General features: G+C 35.1%; 1 protein-coding gene across 1 annotated transcript in view; it reads left to right on the top strand.

Annotated features, from left to right (window-relative positions):
* The window catches only part of AGMO (alkylglycerol monooxygenase), a gene marked incomplete at both ends in the record, with an annotated part of 280,550 nt that overhangs the window by 87,823 nt on the left and 168,432 nt on the right, over positions 1-24,295 (top strand). The window contains one exon of the mRNA XM_084230587.1: positions 13,915-14,018. Within this exon, the coding sequence (XP_084086713.1) occupies positions 13,915-14,018 (104 nt within the window). The remainder of the gene's footprint in view (positions 1-13,914; positions 14,019-24,295) is intronic.

Below are 24,295 nucleotides of genomic sequence, written 5' to 3'. Positions count from 1 at the left end.
GGCTGTTGCACCAGCAAGCTGTCTTGGCTTGTGACACTGAAAAGCTGTGGGGATTAGATTCAGGTACATTAATAAATTTGGAGTTGCTCAAATTTACATTGCACTACAAATCAGAGATCAATGCAAGTTACTGTAAACTCATGAGTGCTAGATTGTGCTGAGAAATGTTCAATGTGAGCTCCAGACTTTGACAATATTTTGCTTTTTAACCTTTTACCTTTAACTCATTTAATTAATCTTCATTGTAAAGAATATAATTTTAAAAATAATGGTATTAGAACTTTGATCGTGATTGCAATGAGGCTTATACATAAATAGATGTGTGTGAAGCTGCACTCCCAAAATTTAGATAGTATTGTCAATCAATAAAACTAATCAAAAATAAAAAAAAAATTCTGATACTAATGGCATTAAAAACCACTTGTAACAACTTGATTTTGAAATCATATTTAAATACAATGGTTCTCCAAATGAAGAGTATTTTTTGTTTTTAATAGAAAACATGGTTCTTTATATTTGACAGGTTAGGATTTAGTTGAGTTCATGGTAATTACACATAATTGTAATGGCAGAAGGGTGGGAGGAAATGAATGAAGGCCATGATTGACTTCCTTGCTTTTTAGTATATGTGCTGCCTAAGTGAGCACTGACTTCCTTGCTTTTTATGAGCAAGTAGTAGTAACAGTATAATAGAACCACCTGGAAAAGTAGCCTGATGTATTTTGACCATTTCTTTGTTTTCTAGTTGGAGATTTAAAAAATTTTAAGGTAGGGCCTCCCCGGTGGCACAGAGGTTGAGCACTGGGTTGTGAAGCTGCCTGCGGCCTCTGCGGAGCCGGTTCAATCCCCGGCTGCTCCCCGGCCACTGGAGGAGGGTCCCGCATGGTGCACAGACCTCTCCTGCCACCCGCTGCTCCCCTCAGCAGTGTGCTTCAGTCCTTCTGCCTGCTCTGCTCCCCGCTCTGGCTCTGGTGAATTCTCTCACCCTCCCGCGCTTCTGACTGTACCCAGTGCATGTATAAACAAACAAACAAACAAACAAACAAACAAACAAATAAATAATACATGCCTCTTAAAAAAAAATCTTTAAAAAATTTTTTGAGGTATTTTCTATAGTCATATTTTTTAGCATTTGAGGCTTCTAAAAATAAAATTTAATAAAATGATGTATCAAATTCAATTTTTTCAATCTTAATATCTTCAAGTAAAGATTAATATTATTTTGGGACAAGCTCAATTATAAGCAAGTAAAATTTATCTAATCATGACATCCTGCAAAAGGTTAAAAAATCTAAAAACAGCATCCAGGTTGATGGGCTCCAAGTTTGATATTCTAACTTCAGGACCAGACGGGCAACAATACACCATGTGATAATACTTAGTGTGCTTGTGGGAATTAAATGAAAATCTCTTTTAGTTCAAAACTGTCTCATTGTTTTAGAATTTATATCAAATGTAGTTTTGAAGTTCCTCATACACTGTTCCTTATGAATGCATCTAAATTGTCAAATCTCTGAAAAAAGAATTATTTTACATCTTCAAATTTTATTAGTGATCTTCATGTGTAATGATTTTTATGATACCTTTGTCATTCATTCCACATTTCTCTTCATATTATTTATACATGTATGAGTCTTCCTATTAGCAATAAGATCTAATTTTCAGGCCTGTGATCTGCAGTATGTTAGAAAACAATACTGTGCAGCCATTGTAGAAAGCAGTAAGAAGATTCCTCAAAAACAAAAAATTAAAAATTGCATATGGTGCTGTTATCTCAGATATTTATCTGAAAAATATAAAGGCACTAATATATAGTGTTTTTGTGTATATCTATATATGTAAGTACATACATACCCCATGTTTTTCACTGCATTATTTACAGTCACCAAGAACTGGAAACAACCTAAGTGTTCGTAGACAGATGAATGGATTAAGAAGATGTTATATATAAAAAAAATAAAATACTACTCAGCTATTAAAAAAAGAGATATAAGCCCGCCATTGACCATTTGTAGCAAATGGATCTAGTGAGTATCATGCTTAGAAAAATACGAAGGAGGAAGACAACACCATATGATTTCATTCATATGTGGTATACAGAGAAAACGAATGAAATAAAGCAAAAGTAAGCTTGTAGATTATAAGAGCAAATAGTGGTTATAAGAAGGAAAGGGGAAAGAGGAGTGAGTCAATCAGCTAGAATTGGTCAATTGTATGGTGAAGGCTAAAACTGGACTTTTAGCCTTCACACGTCATTGTGTGTACACATTATTAATGATGTGCAACTGAAACTTATGTGTTACAATACATTGTTACTTCAATTTAAAAAAAATAACAAGCTAAGCATATATATAAAAATCATTTATTCAGAAATACTGGTTTTTGTTCTGAGTACTCCATAAAGAGCTAGTGAGGAGTCAGAAGAATAGATAAAAGGATTGATGCCTTGTAGTCAAAATGATGATGATACCATTAAGCGAGAAAGGACAACAGAGCACAGAAAGCAAGACAATGATGTTGATTCTATATATGTATAGAATTCCTCAACAACTTTGGGCCCAGAAGTCAGCGAAGACCTGTGGATTGACGATATGTATTTGGGAACTGTCAACTTTTGGATAAGTGGTTACTGTAGTCATTATTAGTGATAGCACACCAAATAAAGGAAGCAAAGTGAGGAGCAAAAACAAACAGGAGTTCATCCCTTAAGATGCATAAGAGCATGGGAAGAAGTCATGGAAATGCACCTAGCCTAAATAGAGAAAGAGAACTAAGGAGAAGGGGTGTTACTAAAGCTAAAAGAAAATATTTTCAAGACAGATTCAGTAGTCATGTGTTTCAGAAAGTTGCAACATGACCTAAAAAGATGTCTTTAGTTTTGGCAAGAAAGAAACTAAAATGATTTTGGAGAGAATTAAGTGATATTAACAATAAAATTAATAATTAATGGCTGATAAGGAAGAAGATAATCTGCTTCTTCAAGATGCTTGAGATAAAAACATATTCAGAACAAAAAGGGTCAAGTGGCCACATTTACATAATAGGATATTTGGATAATAGGCTATTTGAAATTAGAGGGAAGGAATATTTTTTAAAAGATTTTATTTATACAAGAACCGGGGTACAGGACAGATGTGTGGGAGGAGAGAGGGTTCACCAGAGACAGAGCGGGGAGCAGAACAGGCAGAGGACAGAAATACACTGCTGAGGGGAGCAGCAGGCGAGAGAGGAGAGGACTACCATACCATGTGAGATTCTCGCCAGCCAGCTGTGATCGAACTGGTGCTGCAGAGGCTGCAGACAGCTTCACAGCACGGCGCTCAACCGCCTGCACCACCAGGGAGGCCCAGGAATTTTTGTAAAGGAAAAGAAATTTAAGAAAATGTTACTAATGACAGTATATGAATTTTCAAATACATATTTTTATTTTCTTATTGATTGTTCAAATAAACCAATTTTATTTGATTAAGCATAGGTTTAGTCAAAAATATGTTAGTGTCTACTATGCAAATATATGGTAACTGCTATGAAATGAATCTTCCTCATTAAAAAGATTATAAAATCACCAAGAATGCAAAATAGATGAGTATTTCTGGTGTTACAGACTTAGGACAAATACAGATTGTGCAATAATTGTGGGAGGAAATTGATTTGGTTTTCTAAAAGAAATGACATATGTTGTAGTCCTTAACATGTAAACATATTTTGACAGGTTGCACAAAGATGGGGGACCATGAAAGTGTTGAGGGGATTCATGAAGCCCAGAGAAAGAGAAATGTTATGAGAAGGGGAATGAGGATGAGCAATATTCTAAATTAATATTCCATGACATAAGCTTTTATTCTTTGCTAACTGTACACAGCAGGTTGTGGCTAGATTTGGTCCATGGTTGCAGTTTGCTCATTCATCCCCTGCACTAAATTGTGAGTGATATTTGCCAATTATGCATTGAGGTGGAAAAGCAGATATGGAAATCTAGGAAAAGCAGGTATTGGATAGAACAGGAAGGATGCTGGTGCTTCAGTGAATTTAAGGAAGCAGCTGATGGAATCTTGGTGGGGTTGGATGGAGGGAACTTGAATGGTCAAAGGTATAATAGTCACATTACAAGATCAGAAAGAGAAAGTATCAGTAGAGAATACTGAATTCACATAATAAATAACATTTGGTTGGACAGTTATACAGCACCGGGGTCACAGGTGATAATCAGAGACGTATATGAGGTTACTACTATTAGAATAATGGGGAGACAGTCCTATATTACCCCATGTCAACTGTCAAAATATCAAAGACCATCACATGATATTCTCTTCCTCCCAGGGTAGTGAGCCCTTGCAGTCATGGATATCCTTTTAACTAGACATAGACTCAGATTTGAGTACCTCGAAGGGAACAGAGGAAGGGCAATGTAATTCATCAAGGTAACAAATAACATTTAGTGCTAAAATATGTCACCAAGTGGTAATAACAATGTGAGGAACAGCAGTTCCCAAATGCACAAAAGGAAATCTATCAGAGGTGCAAATTGCTTCCTTAAGCCAGTGGCAACGCTAATCTCTGTTAGCATGACACCATTCACAAAGGAAAGACCGACCTGTTCTACCTGGGACATTCAATTATGATTCACCCTGGCACCTATATTAGACACAGTCTTAATCCTTGCAAATTTAGTAATAGTTAAAATTTCTTATGTGAAATCATATTCATTTTCTATAAAGCAGCACAAACTAGTGGTCAAGAGAAACACAGTGGTAAGACCAGGGGAAGCCCTTACTTATTGGCAAAGAAGTCCTGATAAGGTTTTGTTGTTGGGAAGTATAATCTGCATCCTGAGACTCATGAAACACAAAAGGAGGACAGATTCCAGTAACTTTCTAACTAGTGGATTGAGTGTCATTTTCTCTCTGCTTTTCTGTCTTTACCTGTTACCCACTAAACCCAGTCATCAGGCTCATGCTCCGAAAAACCAAACTCTGAACCACGAGGTGATTTACACAAAGTGAACATTTTATTAGCAAAGTAATGCCACCCTGGCCGGACAGCAGTCAGTACTCAGAAGACACTGCCTCCTGAGTGGCAAGAGAAGGAAGGTTCTATAGGAAAGAAGGAATGTGGGAACATCCAGGAGTGGGTTCTTCATTCTCAAGTCTGGGGGGTGTGGGCACCAGACAGCCTGGGGGTAGCCAAACTAAGGCTAATGGTAATATTTCTATAGTAGTTGCTCTCTTTTGTGTTATCTATTAAAGTGATAATATAGAAGCTCAGGCACTGATTTTACCAGCACATTCAGAATGAATAGGAATATCTCTTAAGGATTAGGCAGCCTGTCATCATAGCTCTGAGGAATGTGGAGCAGTGGCTTTCCAGGCTGGGGTCATATTCCTGGTTCAGGCTCCACAATGTGACAATTTCTGGTTGTTTTGCTATTCCTTTCCCTTCCTTGTGTTGCTCTCTTTCCAAACTTTGGAGGTTATTTGTTCTTGGATTCTGTGACTTGTAAAGACAAATTATATTAATCATTTTCCAAGCATAATACAGCAGAAGTTCATTGCGTCTCTCTACAGGCGAGCACACGGCACAGGAGTGTCGTAGGAGTGCTTGCCAATCCTAGCTAATTCTGTTGACATAAAGACAGTTGTTCTGTGATTTCTGCCCCCTGATTGTGCTGTTAGGTCATTATGGATGCCAAATATATGTTATTAAATACTCTAGGAGATTACTTCCTTTTAGTGTATGGACTGCATGCAAATTCCTTTGAATGTGTTCCTGAGAAATGTATTGTGTCTTATGACAAAATCACTAACTGCACCAACATTTAAGTCATGGCATTAATGTTACTGCTAGCAACCAAGAACCAAGTGCAGATTGCTTAGTAAATGGATAATGATCTTCATGAGAAATAAACATTTTCAAATTCATAATTATTTTAAAATATAATAGTGATAACTTTTATTTCCATATATTTTTATCTAATTCTGTCAATTTTTGCAGAGAGATAAATTAGTCCTGCAGAGTAGATTAATTTCTTACATAGTGGAAGGGTACAGGATCTCCTTAACCAAAAATATCTCTTCACTCTCTATCTTCACTGGTCTGTTGAATTTTTGAAAATGTCAGTGTTCACACCACTTAAGAATACCTCAGTTTCAATAACATAATTTCCTAGTGAGTGAAAGAGAACTCTTTCCATGAATCATCAGTATCTGGGTCTTTGAGCAGATTACAAGGCCCAGTTGATTATGGCCAAAGAATTATAAGTTGAACTGATAAAAAACAAATGTATGTGATTATTTGGTCTTACCAGCAGTAGTCCATTATGTATCTGTGTTTATATATACATATGTATATTTATATATTTTATATATATATGTATATATAAACTTCTTTTGTTTGTTAGTAGGTTCTTAAAGGGATTCTTTTTGTTTGTCTTTATACTTTATCAGAATATGTACAAAAATTTGCATATAGTAGCTATCCAACAAGGTAGTGCAAACTAAGTATTTTTAAGAATCTGCAAGTTATATATATAATCTTTTCAAGTCATAATTCTTAAAGTTTCCCAAATGGATTTAAAAATCATAACTGGCAAGTATAATCATGTCAAAACTGTGAAATCTTACAATCACATTTAAAAAAGAATTTAATGTAAGTGGTAGTTATTATAGTACATTATAACATTCTTTTTTAAAAAGACCTTCAATCAAAAAGAACTTTAATAGAATTAGTGTACAATAGAAAACCGATAATTTTTTTTCTAATTAACACCCAAAGTTACCTGTCCACTCATGGGTAAATGTCCAGCCAAACTGGAGTAGCCCAAAAGCCTGCCACAAGTCTAAGGCACCTTTCTGGGGCAAAAGGACCAGGCAATTCTGGAAGGAAAGGAGCAAAATCAAAATGTAAATCAAGGTAAAGGCTGCCATTGTCAGCCTCCCCACAGGTTATTCATCCACATCTCTTTCACTGGTCCCCTTCCATGTCCCCTAAGTCCTTGGTACAAGTCCAAGGCTGAGAAGAAAACATGGCTTCTTCTTCACAAGTCTCTCTGCTCCATGTGCCTTCTCAAATCTTTACTTTCAAGCCTTCTTTCCCAACTCCTCTTTCTCTTTCAGAGTAATAACAATTATCAAAATGATTTCCTTTATCATTTGTTTAAATAGCTCAGATACATTAATTTTTTTCATTTCTTTTTTTTCTATTGTTTTTATTTTTTTTATAAATTTTATTGTTATATTCCCCATACAATTGCAGCCCCCCCATTCTGACCCCAATCCCTCCCCTCCCGCCCCCGCCCCCCTAAAAGTGTCTCTGGTTCATAGTTTTTTGTTGATTTTGATTTTCACTTTCTTATAGTTATTCATTTTCCTGGTCCCTTATTTAAGTTTTCTAGATTCCTGCTATGAGTGAGACCATCCGGTATTTTTCTTTTTCTTTTTGGCTTATTTCGCTGAGCATGATCCCTTCCAGCGCCATCCATGTTGCTGCAAATTGCATGTGTTTATCTTTTTTGAATGCTGAGTAATATTCATTAATTTTTTCTCGCTTTTGCATTCCATTTAAGCAGACTTTTTGATTGAGAGGATTGTATAAATTCCTTAAGATTTTTTTCTGCTTTATACTAAAACATCGTTTTGATTAAAATTTGAAAGAATATAAACATATAACAGAGAACTTCCATTTTAAACTTCTGCTTGCTAGAATCTAAAAACTTCCATTTGAACATCAAGAAGAAGGTAAAATACATTAATGTGATTGCAAAAAATAGTACAGTGACTAACTAGTGTTTGTCACAGTTTTTGCCATCATTTCTTACCTCATTTAGAGAGATGCTTTAAAGATTTATTTATTTATTTTATACAAGAACCGGGGTATAGGCCAGATGCACGGGAGGTTGAGAGGATTCACCAGAGAGAGAGCAGGGGACAGAACAGGCAGAGTGACGAAATACACTGCTCATGGGAGCAGCGGGCGAGACAGGAGAGGTCTGCTGCGCCATGTGGGACCCTCGCTGGCCAGCCGGCATCGAACTGGCACTGCAGAGGCTGCAGACAGCTTCACAGCACGGTGCTCAACCCCCTGCGCCACCAGGGGAGGCCCTAGAGAGATGCTTTAATGTTGGCAAACATCCAGATACAAAGTGAAATATCTGATCAGTCCTTCAGATGACTAGTTTTTGTGATGGTTACAGAAAATCTGGATACATGCAAGATGTTTTTAAAATAATATGTATGCCCAGCCAACTTACCATTTATTTTCACTGCTTTCTAACTTCTAGATATACTTAGTAATTTGCATTTTGGTATTTATTGGGCAAAGAGCAGATTAGGAAAAAAAAATACAACAGTCTCTACTCATTGCATGAATTAGCAATGTCATCAAAATTTTCATGATAGTTTCTTTCTGTTGTGGGAAGTGAATGAAGCTGTAGTGACAAAATTGATGTCGTTGCTATTTCATTAAATGAATAAAGAATAGGAATACGAGTGAGATTATATTAATTGTTCTTTAACAAGTATTACATTTTCTACTTAAACTTCAGTTTGATAGCTTGAATCTGTTCAAGATTTTGTGTTTGTTTAGCTCAGTAAATGTCTTGAATTATTTATAAGTCTTGTTTATCTGTTAGCAAGAAATGGAACAAACTTTAAAAAGATTAACTTATATCTGGTATCTTCAAATTCAAAATGACCATTGTTTTCATTCCAAAATTGAAAAGGTCATTGTTTTATAGCGTTAGATTTCTTCTAAAAAGCTTTAGGCAGTTGTTTCAATTTCAAAGGTTTATGACCATCATTTAATAGTTTCTGTTGACCTCCTAGTGTCCTTCCCTAATTGGAAATTACCAAATATGTATCATATGTGGCCCACAAAATACTTGGACACAATCACCGCCATTTCTGAGCAATAAAAAATCTAAGAGAAAAGTTAATGTATCAAATAAGTCACTACAGGGAGAGCAAAAAACCTTTTTGCCCTTTAATGAAATTTTTCCCTTCTTCCTTTCAGTTTTACTTTTATTAATTTTAAGTTAAAAATTTGAACTAAGTAACTATTTGCATTTATGGTCCATAGTCACCCCACAAATATGCTAAAAGTTGCATAAAGTGTTACTAACATATCTTTCTTGGTTCAAAGCATCACAACATTAGGCAAATAGCATTTCTTCTCTCATAAATAAGCATTTTCTAAATTATTAGTGAAGGCAATATTATTACTCCAAGGATTCCAGAAGACTTGCTGGCTTACCCAATATTGAAGAATAAATAGATATCATATAGCTGTGAAAAATTTTAAGAGAGCTGTGCTTATGTTTTAGATTAACCTACAGTTATTTCTCTCCATACCATAGGTTAGAAAATATGAGAAAAGAGACTTATTTAGATATATTTCAAATTTTCAGTGCATATAGACTCTGTTACATTCTAGAGAATTACTAATTTCTCTTTTTGAAAAACTTCCCAAATGTAATTTTGTTCTTAATTTTATACACACCAAAAATATCTTTTTATTAAACTCTTAAGTGTATAAATTAGATTTCATCAAAGTTAAAACTTTTGGTCTTCATAAGACACTTAAAAAATGAAAAGTTAAGTCAATGTTTAGGAGAAAATATGCAAATCAGATAACTAATAAAGGACCTGTAGAGTACATAAAGATCTTTCCAAACTTATTAATAAGAAGGCAACCCAATTAAAAAGTGATTTTGTTTTGAATAGATGGTTCAAGGAAGATATTTAAGTGGAAAATAAGGATATGTAGAGAAAATTGTCGCTCATTATGGTAGTGCAAATTAAAGTTTCAGTGTAATACCATTTTATACCTATTAGAAGGTATATGAAATAAATAGATAAAAATAAAACTCATAATGTCAAGTTTTGCCAGCGACATGGGATAAATTCAGCTCTCTTATACTGCTTGTGGCAGTAAGAAAAGGCAAAGACATTTTGTAAAATTATTTGACAGTTTTCTCAACAAGCTAAATTTAAACATCTCATGCAGTTTAGTAATCTATAAAACTTCTAGATATTTGCCCGAGAGGAATGAAAACATAGACTCACAGAAAGCTTGTATGATAATGCTAATGTAATAGATGCTTTATTTGTGACTGTCAAAACATGGAAACAGCTGGAGTGTTTTTCAGCTACTTCATGTATGAAAACAAAGTAGCTGTGATACATCCATATAAATGGAATACTACTCAGCAAACAAAAGAGCAGACTACTAATAAGCACAGGTAAATGGAGGGATTTGTAATGTATTATATAAGGGAAAGAAAGGAAACTCCAAAGGATAAACACTGTATCATTCATTTTTATGACAGTCAAAAAAGGAAAGATTATAGGGAAGAAATCAAATCAGTGGGTGCTAGGGACTTGTTTAATATATTAATTAAACAGACAACTTGTTTAATGTATTAATTATCTACTCTGACTTTCACAGCTTCTTTGGGTCAGAAATCCAAGCACATGTTAGATGAATGCATAATGATCAAGATTTTCCATGAGATTGTAGTTAAGCTTTCTGCAAGCTATGGCGTTATCTAAAGGCTCAACTGGGGGAGGATCTACTTCCAAGGTTGTTAGCAGGATTCAATTCCTTGCATAAATTGGGCTGAGGAGCTTGGTTCCTTGCTAGACTGAGATTTTGCCTAGTTCCCTGCCATATGTATTTCTTCAAGGGGCAGCCACAACATTGCAACCTACTTTGCTCAGACAGAGCATGCAGTGGTATCAGAAAGCATCCAAAAAACAACTGTCTTTTTATAACCTAATATAATCCCATCATCTTTTTAAAAAGTATGCTCACTAGAAGGGAGCCACTAAATCCAGCCCATACTCAAGAGAAGTGATTATACAAGGGGATGAAAGCTGATAAGCAGGAAACATTGCAGGTCATCCTAGAGCCTGCCTCCTATAGATGGTACTCTGGACCACACTAGTTCATATTTCTTCCACATTCAAAACACTCCCACCCTCCCAAGATTCCAAGAATTTCATCTCATTCCATTATCAGTTTAAATCCAGAATCTCCTAATCTAAATCAGGAAACCATCTTTGGCTACCACATAATACAATGGGAAAACTTTTAGGTGATGATCAAAATGGTTCTGTATCTTGATTATAGTGTTGATTATATAATTGTATTAGTTTGGTAAAAATGCATAGAATTGAATATTAAAAAGATGGATCTCACTTTATGTAAGTCATCCCTTATTTTTTAAAAAATACAAAAGATTGACAAGGTCACAAATATAATATACATGACCATTACATTATATTTTGGCTAAAAATAATAATTGGTCAGTATTGTAATAAAATATATTTAAACAAATCTGCATTTTGGCACTAAAAGGCACATATTGTTTTTGATTATAACAGTGAAGAGCTATAATAACATTATATTCTGTATAATCAATACTTTGTTTATAAGAAATGAAAATTAGTGTTCACTACTACTTGTAATTATATTAACTCATAGGATGAGGTTTATTATGAATAATGTCATTTTTCCTCCTAAATATTTGTTTTTGTCTTCGAACTGACAATTTATCAATTTAAGTATTAGGGAAGATGAACCTATGTATGAAAATCATATAACTTTTTCTCATTTAGTTTATAAAAGAACTACTGGAACAGTTTTCCATAAAATGTGCTTTTGTAATCACAAAATATGTTTTGTAACCATTCATTTTATTTCAAGTAAGCTGAATATAGACTGTGAAAAAAAAAATCCTGTATTTCTTCTTGTTTTCCCCAATTCTAAAAAGTGAAAGGTATAAGGCAGTGGGATCCAGTTACTGCTCCCTGTTTATACAGCTGTATTTCATTGAATGAAGGTTTGTGTTACACACAGTTTGTGATAGGAAGTAGATGCTTTTAAAACAACTAAAGAGACAGGTCTTTAACCTCCACCTTTGTGGATTCCTTGTTCCATTTAGCTCCTGTAGAGGTTATCAGGAAGTGGACCCAATATACATTATTATCTTCTTTTTAAAACTCATCTCATTGGTTTATCCTCTTGTGAATTCATAATGTGGATACATTAAAATTAATTTTTAAAACAAATCCTAAAAGGTTCAGCAAAATGGACCGTTATTTTATTTGTAATGAAGTTTGTAAGAGATAGGTTATGAAATGTTCCATGATATGTATGTTCTAAAGTGAAAATGGGTTTAGATTTCTTCAAAGGCTCAGCCTCTAAGAAGTTTTAAAGACTTAGGAGATTCATCAAATGTATCATCTATTAATAAACTTTTACAGGATTTGAAGATATAAAGTACCACATGATTCTTTATATATAGCTCTTACTTATAGGTATATGGGCTAGTCAATAAACCGCAGTTTCAAGTTCTAAGTTATTTCAAGGATAATGCCTGGAAAGTTTTAGAAGTCATCATAGTGAAGTAATTCTCATTTTTATCAATCTCTGTAGTCACTTGGGAAGAAATATAGAGTGAATATTACAAATGAATAAAATGTCAGCTAATCGTTTTCGAAGTTGCATGCTTACATTTATGAAAACACTTAACCCCAGTTGAAAATATGACTTTTGGGCCTCCCTGGTGGCAGATGGGGGTAGGATGCAGCATTCTGAAGTTGTCCACAGCCACTGCAGCCTGAGTTCCATCCCTGGCCAGGTGACCCACATGGTGCAGCAGACCTCTCCTGTCTTGCCCGCTGCTCTCCTTCAGCAGTGTATTCTGTCTCTGGTGAATCCTCTCACCCCCAACACCTCTGGCCTGTACCCCAGTTCTTGTGTGCATAAATAAATAAATCTTTTTTTAAAAAAAGAAAATATGACTTTAATGGAAACAGCTTCTCTTTGAGCTGTTGATTCAATCCTATCCAAACTCTTTTCAATCTTACAGAATTAAGTATTTTTTAAAGCTCTGAACTATCATTTGTTTACTGTCATTTGTTTACTCCCTACACAGATTTTTCTGGAGAGCTTTCTTTCCTAAACAAATGTCCATGAAGTCTACCCAGATTTAATATGTGGTTTTCATAAAATTCTTTAACAAATTATTCTGCAATGTGCCATGTATTTTAAGTATAAGAGTATGGCAACTGAAAAAGGCCAGAACTCACTATTTCTCTTAGTTTCACCGTTCATGTCCCAGGTATTTTCTTTACTCAACAGAGAAGCATGCATAGCTGAAAATGGCATTTGCTGTTTTTCTTGTTGTCATAATTATTGATTTATTTTTATTTGTCTTTTTAAAGATGTATTTTATTTATGCATACAAGAAATGGGGTATAGGCCAGAGGCGCAGGGGGAAGAGGTAAGAGGAATCACCAGAGGCAGAATGAGGATTAGAACAGGCAAAGTTACAGAAATACACTGCTGAGGGGGGCAGCACGAGACAGGAGAGGTCTGCTGCCCCATGTGGGTTAGCTCCTTGGCTGGGGATTGAACTACTGCTGCAGTGACTGCCAATAGCTTTGTAGTGCTGATATACCCCTTGCACCACTAGGAGGCCTGATTTATTTTTATTCTAAGAAATATTTATTGTTCATTCCTGGACATCTTAGACTAGATTTACAGTCCCTCCCACCTTAAAAACAAACAAAACTGGCATTTAAAAATATGAAATATGTTTGAGTGTGTAAATAGATAGAGCTATCTAGCTATATGTATGTTTTGAGGTGATGTTGATTTATATCACAGTATTTGTGCTAGGGGTTATAGGTTTACACCTCTACAATTTTATGTTTTTTCACAGCACCTACCACCTAAGCCCCAATAATCCTCCATTACATCCCCTTTCTCCCCTTTCTCCCAACCTGCCACATCCCCATTCTGGTAGCCTTAGTCATAGTCCAATGTTTTCTTTCCCCTCCTGTTTTTACCTCTCCCTCTTTCCTCTCACTTCTAAGTTAATCTCATAACTAATTCAAATTGTATGTTTTGCAGAGGTTAATATTATGTGGGCTGGACACCAAACACACCACAGTTCTGAAGACTATAACTTATCCACAGCGCTTAGACAATCTGTCTTCCAAGTATATACTTCTTGGGTAAGTTGTAAAAAAAAAAAAATTAAAAATGTGATTGTATAATTCATTTTTTAAAAGTCTGAACTTTCTTTTTCCTTTGAACAAGCTAACAGAAGATGTTTTATTAAAGCACTTCTTTCTGCTCTGTAAGGGTACACAGTAAAATATTTTTTCTACTCTGTAAAGTCAGACATTCTTGAAGCAAGTGGCATTTTCCAATAGTAGTCTTTTATTAGACCCAAAGTCTCTTCTGAGGTACACAGTGAGGTGTGAAAATGGACTGATTATTATTTTTTTAACCTGGTTATTTACTACCAGTGGGAGATGAGGGTGGCGAATAGACAGTATATCTCAATTTAAATACATGCAAACACCGATTTATTTAGAAACATTTAAAAATGCTTTTTAAAAAGCATTAATTTTCATTTCTGTGTGCCCACATAAAATCTACTTAAATCTGTTGTTTTCTGTTTAGACATTACAGCAGTGAGTATGATGCTCAACAAAAAGTAGCATCTAAAATATTTCACACAAGGAAATGACAAGACTGAAAAATATCAGAAATAGCCTCTAGTTGTAAGGTTTCCTGATTCACTGGTAACTTCCCTCATCTATGATTGTCCCTCCTTTGGTCTTCTTAACTCTTCAAAATACAAGAACCAAAATGCATTTTAACTGTAATCTAGAAAGTCAGTTATTAATGTGTAAATTCATTCATCACTAAGCTAGTTACTAAGTATAGATTTTATGATCTACTTGTGTTTGATGCTTTACAGTCTGCAAAATACTTCTTATTTATTGAGTACTTTTTAAGTACTTTTTATGTATAGAACAATATTATAAGACCTCTTTACGTATTAATTCATTTGTTCCTAACAATTTTAAAACACAGGAACTATTATAATTCTCAAATCAAAATAATGGAACCGAGTGCTTAATTCAGTTCCAAAATAAGTAAAGGGAGGAGTAGATCTCGAACTCATTCAAGCTGGCTGCAGGATCCTCATTGTTAATCTCTATAATACATCCTCTCATTGGCTCTATATTGAATCTCACAAATAAGTCTAGATCAAATATTGCTGCTATTAGGAAACCAAAGATCAATAAGTGAAAGGATAGATAAGCTATAGTTTGTGCTATAACTCTCGGTGAGTAAATGAGGAAGAGAATACTCTGCGACCTATTTTACAGCCACATGGCTTATGAATCATCTAGGGTTCCAATAACAGGAGGGAAGAACAGACCCCAGATGGAAGTGAATGCTATTATACAACCTCCCTTTTTTAAAAATGGCTGTATTTTAAAAAATGATAAAAAATAAAATAAAATGAAAAATAGCTGTATTGATACAAACTTTTTATTATCCTGTACAAAGTGGACTGAGTATATATAACTGATTAAAATAATTGCTTCAGAGTTTCTTTTTCTTACCAAACTTACACATTTCTCTCTCAGTGGTTGCCTCTCAGGGCAGAAAGTCTCCAAGAAGGGATGCTGCTGTTTTTAAAGTTGCTCCAGAGAAATAAATATAGTTAGTAAATTAATTGTCTGACATATTATCAAAGGAAGATTATTATGAGAGCATCAAAGATTCAGAACTAGAAGAGATCTTGGAGATAATATATTTAAATCATTATTCTTAAAGCTACACAATGAGTCTCAGTGGAACTCCCAATGTCATATAGTATTGCACATTGCCAGGTTGCCAGACATCTGACTCTGAGTTTATGTTCATCTTTGTTTTCCTTGTTTCTTTCTTCTTATTAAGTCAATGTATCCAATGTTACAAGTTAATGAAAATGTAACTGAAATATGGAATTTTAACCTATTTATTACAGGGATAAATTCCCTTTCCAACCTCATATAATTTTGCCAAGGAAACAGAAAATATGCTGAATATGAAAATAGCAATAGGGAATGGATCACAAGCTGCTACTCTTAGGAGATGAGGAGTGGGATGACTTGGAGTTTGGTAAAGAAAATGTAGGAAGTATAAATCAATAGGTTTGTTATAAGATGGCATAGCTGGATTAAAGGTCTGTGATAGGTCTCTCTCCAGATATTAAAACTAAAGCTTTTTGTAAGATTATCTGTGTTAGCAGTGATATGTAAGGCATATATGCTTTTGATAGTTACCAAGGTGACATTATGTTTTAGAACATATAAATGGGTCATGTCTTTGAAAAGAAAATTGGTTTGTGAAATAAAAAGCAAAATTAAGTTCTGATTGCCTTTTTTTTTATAGTAAAGTGAAAAGTGGGTTGGTAGATTTCCTATTTAAAATAAACATAAAAATTCAGCTTTCAAGAATTTCTACCATACTTTTTGCATTTTTAGTCAGTTTTAAACTTAAATTTAACATTACTCCTTCAAAGAGATTTGTATAGGTACAGTGCCATTTTTAATGAGTCTTATTTACTGTATCGTGCAGTATATGATTTGCATGCTGCTTCAGTCTTTCATTACATTTCTTAATTAACATGCAAATACCCCCTACTATTTGAAAGTTAGTATCATGCCATTTTGCTTTTATGAAAGACCCACATTAGTACTTTTTTGCTAACCAAGTGAAGTACAAAAAGAATTTTTGCTTTTATGAAAAAAGGCAAAAAAAGTGAAAAAAGCTTCAGCATTTGTTTTGCAGCAACTGCTATAAAGGCAATCAATGCGCCTCAAGCAGTCAGAGAATACTTTATACAGGCTGTGTATGTATCCTATCAGTTCTGCTTTCATTATATGTTAGTTTAATTTTAGGTTTTATGTGTTGTGGAATGATTTGGTAGGTTACTTTTGGGGGTCTGGGAATGCTCAAAATATTTTTCATATAAATTAATCGTACTTGCTACTTTGCTTTACGCCGTTTTGGATTAGGAAAGTTTTCAGATAGTGGAGGAAACCTGTAATGCCTTAAGTATGACAGTCTCTTTACTTTTCAAATAATAAAATGTGTCTAGACTCTTGGACATTATGTAATGTATAATAGTGTCAGTATTAAATTTCATTTTCTTCCAACTTTGTGGTTTAAATACCTGAATGCTACAGTTTTATATTCAAAACATAACTACAGAAGTGCATGTAAAATAAAGAATGTGATATGTCAAAAGGACATAGGAGCCAACCTGAAAGAGCCCCCAAAGACCAAGATCTGGAACAACTTGAACAACAAAATATATAGCATAGTTTGAAGTTATGGCCCAAGTATAAAATAAATATCTTTGAAATCTGTCCACACTGATGTAAATGCTTGAATAAATCAATATCTGACGACAAATAAATGGGACAAAAAAAATCTCTTAAATAATTCCAAAGGAATTCAAAGAGTAGATACACAAATACTGTCTACCACTGTGGAAATGGAATTTAATGCTTCCTTTACATCCAGACGTTGAGTGTGGACTGTACTTAGTAACTGCTTTATAGAGAATATAGTAATGAAAAGGTACAAACGATGGGTTTGATAGCGAGGACAACTGTAGAGTGGAAAAACTTGGTAAACACAATGATTTTCAGATCAGTTAACATATTAGTGATTTTTTTGGTAACATGTACCATTTGATAAGATGTGGTAAGAATGTTCTGTTGATAAACGTACCCTTCGGTAAGATGTGATGAGAATGACACTACTCCCCTGTGATCTTCATCACCAACTCTGTATCTCTAGTCTAAACATGAGAAATATGTCAAACTCAAATTGAGGGACAGTTTACAAAATAACTCACCAGTACTCTTAGAAAATAAAAAGATCTTAAAACAAAAGGAATAGCTGAGAAACTGTAACAGATCAGCAGAGACTATGAAATATAAAAGGTCTGGATCCCAGTCCTTGCTTCCATTAACTAGCTTCCCCATTCGGAACCAAGAAATCATTTGAACTGCATTGATACTGTACATGAAATTATGAAAATAATATGTGTTCTACCTTGTTATTTTTAAGATAATCTTAAATAATGAGTATGAATAAATCTTTGAAAGTATCAAGTATGGTCACATGTATAAAACTGTTTTGTCTTGCAAAGACTAGAGGAACCTTTAGTGAAATCTCAAATCTTTTTATTACATCACACTCCTTGCCAAACTAAGCATACTATTTTTCATTATGAGGAAGCTGGAATTATATAAAGAGGATGTGAACACGAAAAGACAAGAAAAACTCCCAACTTTGATGGGGCAGTCATATGCCCCTGGGGTAAAATTCCATAACTTTTGTCAGAAGAGGAAATCATGCTTGAGGCACTCCCCCCCCACCTCCACATTAGAAAGCGAAGATGTAAAACTTCTCTCAGGACCTTGTTTCAGTGCTCAAAGGACTCTCTTTACCAATCTCAAACACCACTCAAAGACACCTAATAAGACATACTCGTCAAATAAATGAAGCCCTTTGCTGGTTTGTGTATGTACCTGTTTCAAAACCTTGAATCTAGGATGTGTCAGAGAAGTAGAATTTTTCTGCAACATACCAACTTCTTTTCATATATGGTAAAACTACAATTACTCTCTCATTTTGGGTATTTTTCTTTACAAAAATCTTCTAATCAGTTGTAGTCCTTATAACAAAGGATAAATAGGGAATTTATATTGAAAAGTTCTACATAAAACAGAATGATCTTATTGACATTTAAAAATGTACAACTAGTTAAAAATTCAACTACCCGTACATGTTACTGTTCTTTGAGAAGTACACCTACTCATTTTTTCCCCCTGATATATTCTTTTTTTTTTAAAGATTTATTTATTTATACAAGCACTGGGTACAGTCAGAAGCGTGGGAAGGTGAGAGAATTCACTAGAGCCAGAGCGGGGAACAGAACAGGCAGACTGATGAAATGCACTGCTGAGGGGAGCAGCGAGCGAGCAGGAGAGGTCTGCGCGCCATGTGGGACCCTTGCTGGTGGCGGGGGATGGAACCGGTGCTGCAGAGGCTGCGGGCAGCTTCGCTGCCTAGCGCTCAACCACTGCGCCAACAGGGGAGGCCCTTTTTTTCCTGATATATTCTTGATTGGCAGATCAGTCCTGATGGCAGAGGTTGAGAGTGTAAAGAACAATGAGTAAGACATGAGTTTCTATTCTTAAGGTGATAGCTTTCCTTGCAGGGTAATCAAGTATAACAACAGTGATTGTAATAAGAGTTGTTGAGGTTTTAGAGAGGTGTCTGCACTGAGAACAATGCTGATTGTTGTCGTTTTTTGGAGTCTGTGAGTTTGGAATGTGGGGTCCTTGGCTTCACTCTGGGAAAGATTTCACCAGAGGTCCTGTTTCAGCAGCACATGGTGAGTTTCACAGGTGAGTTTCTCCACGAGACAGAGACAGTAGTTATATTTATTTTTTATTTTTTTTAATTAATTTTTTGTTTCTTACATCATTGTTCATTTTTAAATAATATTTGCTTCCCCCCACCCCCTCCAGTGTAGACCCCATAGAGTTTCTTCACCAATGCACCCGTGCACCATCACCACATAAAGGGCAGGTTTATTAGGAAAAGGGACAGAAAGGTAAAGTACACTTGTTTAGACACAAGCAAGCAGGGAGAGCTGCTAAGAGGCCTGCATGGCTGCAGGCAGGTGCCTTGAAGAGAGCTGCCTCCACTAAGGGAGGTCAATGAAGGGAAGTCCCTGCATGGTACAGGTTCTGGCAGGCAGGGAAGCTGCTGCCCTGCAGAGATGAGTTGGTAAAAAGAAGCACCTGCATAGTCACAGGTGGTTAGAGGGGTTGGTGCTCTGAGCCTGTGCAGAGACTGAACTGATATAGTCTTCTTCTATTTGGGAGGGCCTCACTCCTTGTGAGTCTCAGTTGGTTGCTAATTTTGGATAACTATGCAGAATTTGAAAAGGACTGGAGATTCTACAATGGGCTCAATCTCCATATCTTTACCTTTGGATGCGCCCTTGGATACCTGCTTGAATGTTATGCCTTGTATTCTAGGTGTCCATCCCTGAGTATACTAGTCTGTGCCTAAGGATATGCAATTGTGTCCTCTGCACCTAAGGATACTAGTTTCCTTAACTGTGTGGTCTGTGCCTAAGGATCTTGGTTTCCACAGCTGTGTCAATGGCTATGTTAATCTCTTCTACCCCCAGCTCCTTGTGAACCAGGTTTCTGGTCTTGTGGCGCACCTCCTTTTCAGTTTTTTTTTTTTTTTTCTATTATTGTCCTCCATCAAGATCAAGGAAAGCTTCTCAGATAAAATGACGCTTAAGCCCAATCTATAAGAAGAGCAGAATTTTTCCATAAGCTTCCTTTGATCTAACATTGTAAGTGGAGCCAAGAGTAAAAAGACAATGTCTGAGTAAATACAAAATAATAAAAAAATAAGATAAATTTAAGTAATGGCAATAAAATTATATGGTAGGTATTTAGTTTAGTTTCCGAGGGTTGCCATGATATCAAAAACAGGATGACTTAGAACAACAGAAATTGTCTCAGAGTTCTGGAGGCTAGAAGTCTGAGGTTTAGCTGTCAGTAGGCATGGTTCCTTCTGAGGACTGAAGAATGATCAGTTCTGTGACTGTGTTAGTCCCTGGTGGTTTGCAGGCAATTTTTAGAGATCTCTGAGTAACAGATCTATCACCCATACTATCCATACTACTGTTATACACACACACACACACACACACATATTCACATAATGGAAATGCATCCCCATCCATTTATATGTATACACACATATACACACACACTCACACACAAATATATATATATATATATATATATATATATATATTCTATTGTAGTGATAAGGCTATGCAAGAATTTTGTGGAAACAGAGATGGAACCAGATTGTGATAGCTGCACATGTGATGAGTAGCCTATGATATATCTTTTTCTCTGCCTCCATCTTCACATGTTATTCTCCCTGTGGGTATGTTGGTCTCTGTGTCCAAATTTCTTCTTTTTATGAGAACACAAGTCATACTGGATACTGGCTTAGAGTACACCCTTAGATTGGTCATATTGCTCCCATCTTAGCTCTCTTGTACTTTGTCTGATCATTCGCTCTTGGCATTTGTTCCTCTTCCTCTTACTTGGCTCTGTGTGAATACATCATAAATATATTCATGTCTCCCACATGTAAAGCAAATAAATAAATTATACCTCTTTCCTAATTTATGTGTACAATTTGAGTACTACTACTGATTTTCTTTTCCTTTGTTCTCAGGGAAAGAGAGAACTAAATGATCCCTTACTTCTATTTCATTACCTGCTCTGAGTGATTCTGAAACTTACTGAGGCCTGGATTGCAGGCCTTCTGCTCTGCTGATCCTTACCTGCAAACACAGTGTCATTTTTCAGTTTGCATTCTGGCCACAAATGGGGAATCATGTTTTCCCTTTTCTTTAAAATCTCTCATTTGTCTCCTCTGACACTAAACGGGATCTTCCCCAACTCTGTCACCGACATTGTTTCAACTACTTTCCTACAGTTCTTTTTTCTGACTCCCCATAGGGGTATACGTCATTAACTTTCCACTTTGGACATATCCATTAATTCATCTATTGTAAACATTTGCACCACTTCCATCTCTGTAAGATCAAGCCACACTGCTTCTTAATTGCAGATGTGTATTTGCAGCTGCTTACTATATGACATTCTTGGCATCTAACTCAAGGCCTCCAACACACCATTCCCAAATTTGAACTTGACAACCTATTTTTCCTCTCAATGCCTTAGTGAATAGCATCATCCGCAACATGATCCAGAGACATGACTATCTCATGATATTCCTCTGATGATCTTATTTCCTATTTGTTACCAAATTCTTAGCTCTCTTGTATATATTCTGCTTCTCCATCCCCACTCTTACTCTTGTGGTTAAATATGCATTATTTTCACTGGCCTATTAAAATAGATTCCAAATCTATTTTTCTATTTCTTACAGGTTTGAAAAAAAAAAAAAAAAGAAAACATTAACTGATTCCTCATGGCCTATGCTAAATCTAATTTCCTTGCTGTGGCATTAAAAAATCCCCCTTCCTGGTTTGACCAATGTCTATATTATCTTTTCTTTTTGTTCTTGATTTGTTCTGGTGAATTACAGACTCACAGGAGACTCCCTGATGAAAGCAATAGATTGTTTCTTCAGAAAATTGCACATTCCCATATGTGCAGAAGCTCATATTTTGTTGTCATGATGTTAAGGAGCTTCTCGGAGTACTTGGATATATTCACAACTCCCATGGTCCAAAACAATTTTTTGTCGCCTTCTCTAACACTTGCAGCATGCAAAATGCTTACATTTTTCCCTAAATCCATGTAGTTTCTTGCATCATGCTGCCACCTTACACAACCCCTGCCTGCCCTATTCACTTGTTTTGCAGAATAAAATCCACTCATATTCCATCTATTAGCCTAAGGTCTTCTATAGGCCTATCCTTAGTCTCTGCTTACACTTGTAAGTCTGGGCTATGTCTCAGTCCTTTGTGACCCTGTTATATATGCCTTCTATCAAGAGTAATAAAAATGCTGGCATAAGCAGTATTTTTAAAACTATTGTTTCTTGGCGTCAGAATGATGTGGATTTGAATACCTGGCAAAAAATGGATGGATTTGGTGGTCAGTATAATGTCCCCTGACCCAGTTACTGAGCATCAAAGTGTGAGGAAGGAGCAATATTTTCTGCCAAATTAGTACCTTTTGGAGCTTCATGATGGAAGGAAACCTAAATAGGTTTTTAAAAACTATAGAGGGTTTGGGATAGCAAAGATTGGAGATAGAGAGGATAATGATTGAGAACTTAAGGGGATCTGGTTGACCTTTTCTAAGCAGCTTTCAATTTTAGAAATTAAGACTTTGATTGTATCATTAGATTCTTTTTATAGTAGTGTGTTAATTACAAGAAATTAATTTTCATAAGTCATGTGACTTAATCCCTGATTTATATTTTTCTTATAGAAGTGTGACTTTTTTTAGTACTTGCTAAGACCATGTTTTCTAATTGTCCATTCATTATTATATTTGCTGGCTTTTAAGATTAAAAAATTATTGAGATACTACTTCATAAAATGTGTTTTCAGGAAATTTAATTTTATGGTAATTTCCTTAAGAAGGAAAGTATTCTATAAGCTAACAGGCTTGTGATTCATATTAGCATGATGAAAGCTCTGAGAAGTCCCGCAGTAGTGAAATTTCACTTGTCTAACTCAACACTTCACAATTTCTTTGACCTTAGAATCCCTTTTTCCATAATCTCTTATTTTCTCAATGGATTTTGCCTTCCACACTTTGGTTAATTATAATAAACTATAAATATCCATCTGACATAGAATCTCACTGTCTAAATAGTGCTTGTTAAGAATCCAAGATGTTTTACATTTTTACTCAAATCTCAAAGATTTCAACATATCCCTTAGCTTAAAGTAGTTAAATCATAAACCATATATGTTTCAAATATTTTTATTAACCCATATAAGAGAATTATATAATATATTGCAAAAAAAAATAAAATCATATTATCACAGATCTTTCAGAACCAGAAGCGTGACTAGATTGCTGGTTTTCCCCTTCACCGTTTATTTTCATAGGGAAAGTGAAGCTTAGAAAAGTTTAAGAACTTCGTGAACATCAGAGAGATAATCTTGTTATAGAACAAACATTACAAAGTGGGTGTCTTGAGTAAGAGCTCAGTACTCTTTTGTTGATGACTAATTAATCCATTGCTTAGTGGTATATTTATACATAATGAAACTGATCCTTCTTGTGATGACAGTTGAGATTTTTTGTGACTTGAAGTTTAAAACAAAAACTAGAAGAGTTTATATATAAATGTCCAATATCAAATGCATAATCATTACAAAGTATCATTGAGATGATATTTGGTCTACTTGTGAAGAAAACATTTAAAATAATTTAGAAATAAAATAGTAACATTCAGAAGAAATTTTTTCAAAATATCTAATCTTTGGGGATTTTAACTCTACAAAATCTAAAATATAAAGTGGAAGGCAGATTCTTGTTGTTTGTTTGGTTGTTTAGCTTTTCATTTAATAAAATGTTTTCTTACAACATGAAACCACTCATGGGGATCAAAGTCATTAGGAGAACACAGCAGATTGTGCTTATTAGTTGATTCTAACCAGTTCTGCGGTTTAGGCGTAAGTTGTTTTTCCAGTGCAGAGGCATTTCCGTCTGTTAGGAAATAGTGAGCTTTAAAATTTGTTTCCACTATGGCACCAGGGCATAGCCCCTTCCTTACTAACTTTGAGAAAATTGGGAGATATTGTGCCCTCAGTCTACCACATAAAAGTAAATTTAAAAGGAAAAATGATCTTTATCGCCTCCTTATATGAATTTATTTGTTTTATTAT

Source organism: Talpa europaea, assembly GCF_964194135.1.
Source record: "Talpa europaea genome assembly, chromosome: 3".
NCBI lineage: Eukaryota > Metazoa > Chordata > Mammalia > Eulipotyphla > Talpidae > Talpa > Talpa europaea.
The sequence above is the reverse complement of the archived record's forward strand: the minus strand, read 5'-3'. Positions and strand labels throughout refer to the sequence as shown.